At 46.0% G+C, this 12,568-nt stretch overlaps 1 protein-coding gene across 1 annotated transcript in view; it reads right to left on the reverse strand.

The window, feature by feature from the left end:
• The window catches only part of Myl4 (myosin, light chain 4, alkali; atrial, embryonic), a 28,283-nt gene that overhangs the window by 2,852 nt on the left and 12,863 nt on the right, over positions 1-12,568 (reverse strand). Inside the window, exons 2-4 of the mRNA XM_013033261.1 lie at positions 10,374-10,533; positions 6,323-6,350; positions 1,407-1,556 (exon numbers count right to left, since the gene is read on the reverse strand). Coding sequence (XP_012888715.1) covers positions 1,407-1,556; positions 6,323-6,350; positions 10,374-10,502 — 307 coding nt within the window. The 5' untranslated portion in view covers positions 10,503-10,533. The remainder of the gene's footprint in view (positions 1-1,406; positions 1,557-6,322; positions 6,351-10,373; positions 10,534-12,568) is intronic.

The raw sequence follows: 12,568 nt of genomic DNA on the forward strand, positions 1-12,568 counted from the left end.
GTCATGGGGCCTGAACTCTGGGCCTGGGCGCTGTCCCTCAGCTCTTCAGCTCAAGGCTAGTGCTCTACCACTTGAGCCACAGTGCCACTTCCAGCTTTTTACGTTTTGCTTATGTGGTGCTGAGGAACCGAACCCAGGGCCTCATGCATGCAAGGTAAGCGCTCTGCCACTGAGCCACCCTCCCAGCCCCTGTAATAAATAATTTTTAAATGGAGCAAGATTTTGGCATTTTTCTTTATAGTCACCTATGAACACCACCTCATCCCCCCACCAGCACCAATGGAAATAGTCCAAATCATCTTTTGACCTCTAAGAAGTCCTGCTGGCCCGGACAAGCTCTGGTCCTCTGGTCCTTCCCAGCCAACACTGTTCACCCCCTGGTACTTCATCTAGAGAAATAGGGAAGGGTGGTAAGAGAGGCAGAGAGGACTACTCTGAGCCCCAGAGACAGAAAAATCCATCTTTCCTGGGTATACTGCCCAAATCTGCTGAGTCCCTTCTCCTGCCTGTGCCTCTGAAGAAAAGTCCATGATTAGGTGGAAGCTTTCAACTTCACTATCAAACATGATACATGACATTCACACTCTACAACATCAGTTTCTGAAAGTTCATTCAGCAAAAACAATCAAGTTTTGGTACAAATGGCTGGACAAGGCCTCAGCATACAGAACTAGTTTGGAATCTGCTCTGATTTAATATTAAAAAAAAATTAAAAAGCCAGGTACTGGTGACTCACCCCTGTAATCCTACCTACCTAGGAGGCTGGTATCTGAGGATCACAGTTCAAAGCCAGCCCCAACAGCAAAGTCCATGAGACTATTATCTCCAATGAACCATCAGAAAACTGGAAGTAGCACTGTGGCTCAAAGAGGTAGAGCACTAGCCTTGAGAGAAAGAGCCAAGCCCAGAGTTCAAGCCCCATGACTGACAAATAGTTGTCAGTCATTATTGAAATAAATTCTTGACGGTACAACTCACAATAGTCACAGGATGAGGTTTTATGGCAGACCCCTGGGCTAAGTAGTTGGCATGAGGATGGGGGGGGAGGTATGGCAAGGTGGTTAGCTGTCAGATTCCCACCCAGCCTTCCTGTTCATGGCCATGTCCCTGGGAGTATGACTGGGGTTCAGTACTAGGGAAAGCTGCTGAAGTAACAGCTGTTTCTTCTGCCCCCTCCCCCCCCCCAGGAGTGTGAGACCCAATGAGGAGGATCGGACCATTAGGTTCTTCAATGAACGACTAAGTGCTGGGGCTTCTAGATTCCATCTTGAAGTAGGACCAGGGTAAGCTGGATGAAGGAGGCTGGCCCAGAAGCACTATTTTAAAACGAGGTATGGGGAGGAGACAGCAAGACTGACAGGAAATAAATTAAGAGAGGGGCCTGGGGTGGTGGAGCCCACGCTGACCTTCAGGCTTCGGCTTGCCCAGGACACGCAGCACCTCAGCGTTGGTGGGGTTCTGGCCCAGGGCCCTCAACACATCCCCGCACTGTGCATAAGTGATCTTCATATCTCCCGCTGGAGTCCGGTCAAACAATGAGAAGGCTTCTTTGAACTCTGTAAAGAAAAGATCCAGCTCCAGCTCCCTAGCCTCACAGAGAAGGCGTTGGCTGGGAGCTGCTTAGCCTCCTTTAGCCTCAGCCAAGGCTGAACAGCAGGTCTTGTGATGGTTAAAAGATGTCATTATTTCCCTTTGGCCACTGTCCCAGGCTATCCTTGGAAGCTGCTCCCACCCCATCTTCTGACAGCTGAAGAGGCAGCCAGGGGCCTCCATGAGCCTTGTTGGTACTGGGCCTGGCTTCTCTTCTCTATTCCTTTTTACACAATTTAGATGTTTTTCTACCTCCACCCTCCTTTCCACTCGTCCTTCCCCAGGGTAGAAGAGGCTCCGGGCTGTCTACAATGGCCGAGTAGAAACAGCCCATGGGTGAGGCTCCTGGGTTCTCAGTTTGACTCTCTGCCTGTAGAACAGAAAAGCCAGGCAGGAGCTCACGAAGAGAGTCGTCACTCTGCCCCACCCACCCTCCCTGTCACTAGGAGTGTGGCCAGACATAGCAGGATAAGGGAGACACTTTCCAGAGTGATAAGACCTGCTCATAAGTCAGCGATTATCAGTACTGTCTGTTCTAGGCCAACAAGGTGACACTGCAACTACAGTCAGACAACTCAGCTCTGCCTCGAACCCACATGGCCTTGGGCAAACTACCTACCTCTGTGGGTCCTCCATTTCTTAGCATTACTCGTGTGTATGTGTGTGTGTGTGTGTGTGTGTGTGTGTGCGTGTGCATGTGAGTGTGTGCACACCTATATTGGGGCTTGAATTCAGCCTCCTACTCTTGTTTGGCTTTTTCACTCAAAGCTGGCAACTGTACCATTTGAGCCACAGCTCTACTTCCAGCAACTTGGTGTTTAATTGGAGCTAAGAGTCTCACAGACTTTTCTGCCTGGGCTGGCTCTCAACCATGTTTCTCAGATCTCAACCTCCTGACTAGGCTAGGATTATAGGCATGAGCCATTAGCATATAGCCCTCTATTTCTTAGCTTTAAGTGGGGGATATAGTGCTTTACTTGAGTGCTTGCTGGTATCACAAAACCTACCAAGTATGGTTTCTAGCACATGGTAAAGAAATCAAAAATGGTGGTCATGTCACCTAGTGCCCCTGTCAGCTCAATAAAATCAGGTTCCTTGAAGGTGTCTAAGGAGAATGGCCAAATGAAGGGGCTCCTGGGCTCTTTTGCAAAAAGCCTTAATCCTTCCTTAATTTGAGCTCAGCCAAGACTGAAGTTACCTTAAACTGGCCATCAAGAAGTAGTTTCTTAAGCAGATTTGCAACATAAATCAAAGAAGAATATATAACTGCTTAGGACAGAAGTTGTTTTTAATGCTTTCCAAATAAGTTCTTTGGAATGTTTATTTCCTTAGAGGTTGCATACAGATGGTTTAAGAATCATTCCACACATTCGAGTTTCTACTGCACTTACTTTCTTACAGCTGTTTCTTTGAACTTTTTATGAATTTAAAGGTTCTTTACATTACAGCATAATTGGGTTTAAATGCCATTTGAATTGCTTATTAACTATCTGATATTGGGAGAGTAAACATTTAACCTCTAGAAATCCACTCTCTTGTATAAATGGTACCTACCTAACAGGGTCCTGAAATTATATTCAAACATACTGAAATATATAGAAATACAATAATGTATTTTAAAACATTAATACATTGTAAATGCCTACATATTTACAATCTAACTGAGTTCTATCTCAGCATTATCACTTAAAGCGTGATCTTGGCCAAGTCATTCAAGCATGACCTTGGTATTGTTCTCTATCAAAACAGGAGATGGGGGCTGGGAAGGTGGCATGCATGAGGCCCTGGGTTTGATTCATCAGCACCATATAAGCAGGAAAAGCCAGAAGTGGCATTGTGGCTCAAGTGGTAGAGCACTAGCCTTGAGCTGAAGAGCTGAGGGACAGCACCCAGGCCCCACGACCAACTGGCACAAAGGCTCAGAAGGTATAGATTTGTTAGTTAAATTTGAACTCAGACTTTTGATCCTCTTACAATTTGTTTGGAAGTCTAAATTCAAACTGGTGGCTCACACATGTAATCTTAGCTACTCAGGAAGCTGAGATCTGAGGACTGTGGTTTGAAGCTAGTCAGGGCAGTAAGGTTCATGAGATTCATATCTCCAATTTACCACCAAAAAGCCAAAAGTGGCTCAAATGGTAGAATGCCCACCTTGAGCAAAAAAGCCAAACAAAATCATGAGGCCTTGAGTTCAAGCCCCAGGACTGGCATAAAGGGAGGAGGAGGAAGAGGACTAAGAGGAGGAAGAAGAAGAGGAGGAGGAGGAAGAAGAAGAGGAGGAGGTGGAGGAGAAGAAGTAAAGTCAGATTGGACAAAAGAAGGAATCTTCTAGTCTAAGAAGACAGAAAAATGCTCAGTAGGAGATGGGAATGTGAGGGAAAGGGTTTTAGGCAGAATGACCTATGGTTTCAGCATTTCCTGGGGGCCCAGCCCTGTGCTAGTAATTTTGTATGGATTACCTCATTGAACTTTACAAGAACCTTATGCTATAGGTATTATTACACTCACTTATTATAAGCCAGTGCAGATGTCACTTCTAACTATTAAGGAAATGGTAGAGAGGAGGGGCAGGGAGGGAAGGGGAGAGGAGAAACTGAACCAGCAAAATGGGGGGGGGGGGGCGAAGAGGCTTCAAAGTAAGGTGATGAAAGATTGAAAGATCGGAATAAACTAGCTCTCTATCCCTGAAAATCTCTAAGGAAAGCAAAGCCCAACCAGTTGTCCCAACTGGTTCTAACCATGATTTCCTTTTGGGAAATGAAAATATTTGCACTTTAGTACATTTTCCAATCCTCCCTGGTACTGAGGAGTTTGTATGTTTGTGTAAGCATATCTTTAATTAAAATAGCACTAAATAAAAGTTAACTATCAAAACTTCACAGCACCCCTAAAAAACTATTGACTGAAATATCCACAGGTCCCATAATAAAAGAACTAGAGTTAATTCACTCGTTTCAAAATGCACATGCGAGCTCTCATGCTCAATTTGTAGAACAACAAATATTCAGAAGGTCATTTGACAGTAACAGTTAGAACTCAAATGGAGGAACCCTCCTTCCCACTGCTGGGAGATTCACCTGAGGGAAACAGGTGATCTCCCTGACAGGAACAACGTGAACATGCAGCCATGTAGTCCTGACTGCATCTGTGAGGTGTTAGGGAATCATCTGGGAAAAAAATGTTAGCGCACTATGTGAATTATTAAATAACTTCCAAATATATTATTTTATATTATATGTAATTAAATGCAAATACATATAGGTCATGAAGGATGTGGAGCAGTATCACATGGCTTGGTTTGTGTAAAGTTTTTATGCATAGATAGTTGTAGGTTTTTATATACAGGATATATAAAGGTCTGCTAACAGTGTTGTCTTTGAGAGAGAAAAACACACTTTTTTATTTACTAGTTTTTTTTCTTTTTCTTTTTTATTTTGTTTTTCTTTTTTCTATTTCTTTTTTATTTCTTATTTCTTTTATTATTTATTATTCAAGCCCAGGAAGGTCTTGAATTCTCAGTCCTCTGCCTCCACCCCCTGAGTGCTAGGATTACAAGCATGCATTAGCATTCCCAGCCTATTATTCATTTTTCCATAGTATATTTTTGGGGTTTTTTTTGTTTTATCATGTGCATGTACTAATTTTTGTTGGTGGTGGTGGTGGTGCTGGTGGTGGTGGTGGTCGTCGTCATCATCATCATCATGGGGCTTGAACTCTGGGCCAGGGCACTGTCCCTGAGCTCTTCAGCTCAAGGTGAGTGCTCTAACACTTGAGCCACAGAGCCACTTCCAGTTTTCTGGTGGTTAATTGGACATAAGAGTCTCACAGTCTTTTCTGACCTGTCTGACTTTGAACTATGATCCTCAGATCTCAGCCTCCTGCGTAGCTAAGATTACAGGTGTGAGCCACCAGCATCTGGCTCGTTTACTAATTTTTAAAACAGAATATTTCCAGGCATGGTAGTGCAAACCTAAGCCAGGATGATCAAGAGTTTAAGGCCATTCCAGTTACATATTGAAACACCACCTAAGTGTGTGTGTGTGTGTGTGTGTGTGTGTGTGTGTGTGTGCATGCACGCATGTGTTTTAAATGCAGGGGCTGAACCAGGATACCCTCTCTGCAGTGAAGGGGTTCTTGTGTTTGTTTGTTTTGTTTTTCTTTGTTGTTGTTTTGAGGTAGCTAAAGCTGACCTTCAACTTGCAATCTTCCTCTCTCAGTCTTATGAATGATAGGATTATAAATACATGCCTCCACATGAAGGCTTTGTGTCTTCATTTTGTCACTTGTAAAATGCTACACCTGTGATAGCTACTGCCTCTTAGAGTAGCTATAAGAATTAAATGAAGGGCTAGGAAGGTGGCTCAGTGGTAGAGCGCTTGCCTTGCATGCCTGAGGCCCTGGGTTCGATTCCCCAGCACCACATAAGCAAAAAGAAAAAAAAGCCGGAAGTGGTGCTGTGGCTCAAATGGTAGAGCACTAGCTTTGAGCTGAAGAGCTGAGGGACAGTGCCCAGGCCCAGAGTTCAGGACCCACGACCGAATCCAAAAAAAAAAAAAAAATTAAATGAATTAATCCACATAAAGTGTTTCAGACTGTGCCTAATGCATGGTAAGTGCTCATTATAGGTTTGTTTTAATGATAATAAGTACTTTTACTGTGAGGACAACAACCTCTTCTCTTCCTCCTTCTCCAGGAAAGTAAGTGCAATCAAGAGAAGAGGAATTGTACTCACCTTCAATCTGGTCTGCAGTGAAGTCAATCTGTGGGGAGAAAGAAGAGTGAGGGCTGAGACTTTATTTATTTATTTATTTAACTTATGTGGGTGTGGGGCTTGAACTCTGGGCCTGGGCACTGTCCCTCAGCTCTTCAGCTCAAGTGCTCGCTTAGCACTTGAGCCACAGCACCACTTCTGGCTTTTTCTGCTTATGTGGTGCTGAGGAATCAAACCCAGGGCCTCATGTATGCAAGGCAGACACTCTACCACTGAGCCACCTTCCCTGCCCAGGGCTGAGACTTTTAAAGCTTACAAAGGAAAGTCTAGCCACCTCCACCCCACTGATGAGGAAGAAAGGGGACTTAGCTTAATATAAAACACCAGTCTTGCCAGGCACCGGTGGCTCACACCTGTAATCCTAGCTACTCAGGAGGCTGAGAGCTGAGGATCGCAGTTCAAAGCCAGCCCGGGCAGGAAAGTCCATGAGACTCTTATCTCCAATAAACCACTAGAAAACCAGAAGTGGCATTGGGGCTCAAGCGGTAGAGCACTGGCCTTGAGCTGAAGAGCTAAGGGATAGTGTCCAGGCCCAGAGATCCATGAAGACCAAAAACAAAAAAACAAACAAACAAAAACTCACCAGTCTCCTGATGAAAGGGCCACAGCTAACAACTTGTAAAATAATGCAGCCTCCAAATCTCTCAGTACTTACCAGGAAGAGAAAGAGACATAATCTGCATAACTCTAGAACTGATAAGATTCCTCCTATTCTATTACTTTTTGTCAAAAACAGATCGTTCAGGGCTGGGAAGGTGGCTCAGTGGTAGAGCACTTGCCTTGCATGCCTGAGGCCTTGGGTTCAATTCCTCAGCACCACATAAGCAAAAAAAGAAAAAAGCCAGAAGTGGTGCTGTGGCTCAAGTGGTAGAGCACCAGCCTTGAGCTGAAGAGCTGAGGGACAGCGCCCATGCCCAGAGTTCAGGCCCCACGACCAGACCCAACAAAAAAAACAGATTGCTCATCCTAGCCATTCTTAAGTTTCCTTCACTTTCACTCTGTCTCCCTAGTTTACAGTCCTCTGACAAGATGCCATTCCTCTTCCTCTGGGTGCCATCTCTGCCCAACAGAACTCTCTTTCCTACTTCATGCTGCCTGTCAATCAATGAAGCTTTCCTTCCCACTGTCCCTCTCCACCTGGCCTCCATCACCTACCCTCTTCTTTCCACCATCCCACCCCGTCCTTTCCCTTCAGCACCCGTCCTCTTAGCTGCTCAGTCCTGTGCATGTGCCCTCAAAGCTTCATGACTTTTTCCTAGTTCCTCCTTTTCCCTGTGCCTTGTCTCCTCAAAGCCAGGGTTCCCTCAGAGCAGAGATTTAGTTATTGTCATTGAAATGCTTGGCACATAGTAGGCACTCATAAAAAAATGTGTTGTCTGAAGCAGTGAATTTTGGTTTTCCCCTCACAATGCATAATGACTCAATACCAATGTAATACCAGAAGAGAAGCTCTGAAAACAAGGGTGATGACAAGCATGAAGTCATTATTTGAATCCAGATCTTCTTGTCCTCTCTCACCTCACGCTACTCCATCCCCCCTACCCCAGTGGGGGTGGTTATACCACAAGGAAATAGTGGAGCATCTTCTTCAGGGCCATCCTGGTCTTAATACCATTGCTATTGTTGTGTCCATCAGGAAGGCTCAGAAGGGAAAGCAGTTATCAGAATTGGATTTGTCAAGTTGCAGGTGGGGGGAAATAAGGAAGTTAAAAGGAATCCCAAAATGGAATATATTTCACATTAACTCTCTGAGGAAAAGGTACAGTTTGCCTTACTTTCAATACTCTACATTCCAGAGGTAAAAACATGTGAGGGAAACTTGCATAGAAGCAGAACATTGGGCTTAGGTTTACTTTGGCTCTCGATTTGAGTGAAGAACCTTAGAAGCAATGGAACTGGGTAAGTACATTACTAGAGGAAAGCAGTTCTTTTTTCTTTCTTTCTTTTTGTTGGTTGTGGGGCCTGAACTCTGGGTCTCAGCTCTTCAGCTCCAAGGCTAGCACTCTACCATTTGAGCCACAACACCACTTCTGGCTTTTTCTTCTTATGTGGTGCTGAGGAATTGAACCCAGGGCCTCATGCATGGTAGACAAGCACTCTACCACTGAGCCACCTTCCTAGCCCAGGGAAGCAGTTCTTATGAAAGATGGTGATCTTAACTACTACTTTAAAGCAACTTCAACATCTCCCAGTTAGAAGATGCGGACATAGAAAAGAGAATTCCAAGGAGCAACTCTGGAAAAGTTGGATGGGACAGACCAAAGAAAGAGCATACATCTGATGCCACCAGGCAGCTGCTGTTAAGATGCCAGGGACCAGGTGTGGTACTTTATCAAAGCAAAACAAATCAGAACCAGTTGCCAGTGGCTCATGCCTGTAATCCTAGCTACTCAGGAGGCTGAGATCTGAGGATTGTCATTCAAAGCCAGCCCAGGCAGGAAAGTCTATAAGAATTTTATCTCCCATAAGCCACCAGAAAACCAGAAGTGGCACTGTGGCTCAAGTGGTAAAGAACTAACCTTGAGCTGAAGAGCTGAGGGACAGTGCCCAGGCCCAGAGTTCAAGCCCCAAGACTGACAAAAACACAAATAAATAAAATCAGAAATAAAGGCAAGGAGGGCTCCTAAGGAAACAGATGAGTCCACTTCTCTTCCATAATGGGAGTGCCTTACCCAGGAATGGGGTGACTACCTCCATCTCTTGGTCAAGCCAGTTCTGCTTAACTCCTGCCCCATACGGGGATCACCAGGATTCAATGCCAGGGTCCTTACACAATATTATAGAGTATGCTATTGTGCTGGGAGACCTTGGTGCTTTAGATTCTCTTTTTTATTCACAGAACCTGGCCTCTGATTTGGGCCTGATTCCTCACCACACCTTAAGTCTGCCCTAAGGCTGAGATCTCCAGAGGCCCACCACTCCCCAGCCTGTTATTAATAGCTCTTCATACCAGTGGCCACTTGACCTCTCCCACTGTAGTGCCAAAGCTTAAAACTGCCCCTCCTCAGAGGCCTCCAAGAGGAGTCTCAGAGGGCTGACCCCTCCCAGTTCATTCCTTCAGCAGCTGGGCCAGATTGCTGAGAGGCCTGAAATGACTGAGTTAGCCAGTGGGGCCCACATTAGTTCTAGGGGCAAAGAGGCTCCAGGGGGAAGGGAACAGGAAAGAGCCAAGAGGAGCTGGGGAGGCTGAGGGAAGCAGACTTGTCTCCAACCTCTGGTAGGCCAGTCTGCTGTAAACAACACATAGAAATTGAGGCTAAGGCTACAAAAGGAGGGGCCCACCAGGGTAGGGGGAAAAGGGAGCGATAAAGCCCCAGTGACTCTCACTTTATCTACAGGCTTCCTTCCCCGCCCCCTCCTGAAGGACAGCTTGTGAATACAGCTCTGCCCAGGTCTCTAGCACAGAGGGAGCGTCCTTCCTGGCTGCTTTCCATAAAGACAATGTACCAACTGCCTGGGAAAAGGCCAGTTTCCTTTACTTCACCCAATGACCACACAGTGACTTAAAAAGACTGCATGAGCCTGGCACCTGTTACTCATGCCTATAAGTCTAACTACTTGGGGGGCTGAGATCTGAGAATCATGGTTTGAAGCCAGCCCAGTCAAGAAAAGTCCTTGAGACTCAGAAAAAAAGCTGGAAATGGAGTTACGGTTCAAAATGATAAAGCATTCACCTTGAGTACAAAAGTTCAGGGACAGCACCCAGGCTCTGAGTTTAAGCCCCAGGATAGGAATAACAAAAAAAAAGTTTAAAGACTACATGGTTGCTGATTGGTTATACCTCCCACCATTCATGACTCTGCTGGGAAAATGTGGGGTACCTAGGGAGGATCTCCTGGCACTCAGTAGCAACCTGTTCTCAAGGGAGAAGAGTTATGACCTGAGATGCACTTCATCAGCCTTTGTCCAATACCAGAGGTCTGGGCCATGGACATCAGGGTCTTCACTCTGGTCTGATCTCCAGAGCTGATAGGTCTTTGACTGTCACCCCCACACCCCACGCTTCACTCACCTTTACACTCTTGGGGTCAAAGGCAGACTCCTTGGGGGCCTCAGGAGCAGAGGCCGGGGCTGGGGCAGGGGCTGGGGCTGGGGCTGGCTTGGTCGCCTCCTTCTTAGGCTCCGGCTTCTTGGGAGGCATGTTCTCGTGGGATCTTCAGTGAAGGTGGTACCTGAGAAGGAACCAAGAGATGGAACTCCTGAGTGACAAGATGGGAGACTGGGCCAGCTCCCTCCGCTTTTATCCTGGGCAGGAGCCCCCACAGAGGAGCTGGGTGAGAGCAAGAGCAACTGCTACTGACTATAAAAGGAAGAAAAACACCAGCAGGGTACAGCTGACAACTGGGTATTGTCACCAGGTTTGGGGCCACCAGACCCCTCCCATTCCCCCCTCAACACACACACACCTCATTCCTCATAGCCTCCACCTCTGGGCAGGCTGGAACCCCTTCCTGCCAATCAGTGGAAACCCAAGAGGCCAGGAAAACAGACCCTCTCAAAAGTGCCAGAATAGCCAAAGAGATGAGCTGACTTGAGCAGTTGATAACCCTCACACAAAGCCCAGGGGAGGCTGCGGCTTTTTTTAGCCCCTTCTGAACAGAGGCAGCCCACTACACATTCCTTTTAAGCCAAGATCCTTTAAGCTGAGAGCCACTCTGGGCCCTCTGCTCGACCCTGAAGCTCAATTCTCCCACCATGGCTGGTCCAGCCAACCCTGCTGTCCCACACCTCTGGATCTAAAGGCAAAACCCTCCATTTTCCAGAGCAGGCATCTCAAGGCACTCCATAGACCTCAAATCCCTCGTCCTCCACCCCCAGCATTCATTCAACAAGTACTGATTACTGAACATGGGCCCGAAGGGATTTAGATGAGAAGCAGAGGTGTGGCAGAAATCCAGGCATTTGTACTCTACCTCTAACACATTCTGTACTTCCCAGTCAGTGTGCACATGTGTGCAGCACTAAGTATGTGCCTGGCACTGTTGGCACTTTCACATAAAAATCTCATTAAATCGTCACCATAATCCTGCCAGGCAGATAATATTTTATTACCCCCGTTTTACACACAAGAAGGTTGAGGCTAAAAGTGGTTGAATAACTTGGCCAAAGTCAGGGACCAGCATACTGGAGTGTCTCATTCTAAAGTGTGTAATTGATTAAGTTATACTATAGGTCCATTTATAGGGAAGAAAGGCAGACAAGCATTTATCAGAAAGGGCAGGATAGAGCCAAGGGTGGTGATCCATACCAGCACACAGAAGACATAGGCAGAAGGATGTTGAAAGTCAGCCTTGGCTACATAGCAAATTCCATGCTGGCCTGAGCTATATAATAAGACCCTGTCTCAAAAAAATAAAAAAAGGAAAGAAAAGAAAGAATGGGCAGGATCAGAGACCCAGTCAGATGTCAACAGGTGACACCCCTGGGGACCAAAGGAATTAGACCAGGAGGAGGACAGCCATTTACAGTTTTTTACTTTGTTCACTTCCTGTATTAATGGAAAATTTTATAACAAACATATACTGTTTTGGAAAAAAAACTATGAAAGTTTTGAAAGTCAACGAAGTATTCAAAACTACACACACAGAACTGCTTTGAGCTGAATCTTCAGAATGCAGAGCTTGGAGGAAAGCAGGAGAGCCACTGTGACTGTCTAGTTTCCTGGTGTGGATCTGCATGCTTGTAAACCCAGTACTTGGGAGGCTGAAGCAGGAAGATTGGGAGTTCCAGGCTAGCCTGGGCTCCATAATGGAGACCCAGTCTAAAACAAACAAACAAAAAGCTAGAATAGAGTACCTGATCACGATTAGCCCCTAAACATATAATTCCTATAATTTAAATCTGCCCATTCCCTATATCTGTAAGTACAGGCTCCCTTTCCAAAGCCATTACTATCAGAGCCTAAAAGGCCCACTTTACATGTGTGAAACCCAAGGGCCAGGGAGTTTTTTGGAGTTGCCTGAAAATATTCAGCTCTACCTAGGCAGTGCAGGGCTGGCTCATTTTGCCTCCCAGTGTGCTCTTTCTATAGTCTACTTTTGTACCCGCTGCTGGTTGGCAGAGCCTTCAAAGGAAAGGGGACTAGAACTTGCCCAAGAGGATGCAGGAGCAAGACTAGAGGTGACAGTCCCTTCACCCTTTTCACTTCACCTTACCCCCATGTACCTCTGTTTCTGTGATCAACTCACTGACCATTTCCCCCCATGG

The sequence above is a fragment of the Dipodomys ordii genome, unplaced genomic scaffold (assembly GCF_000151885.1).
Source record: "Dipodomys ordii isolate 6190 unplaced genomic scaffold, Dord_2.0 Scaffold165, whole genome shotgun sequence".
NCBI classification, from domain to species: domain Eukaryota; kingdom Metazoa; phylum Chordata; class Mammalia; order Rodentia; family Heteromyidae; genus Dipodomys; species Dipodomys ordii.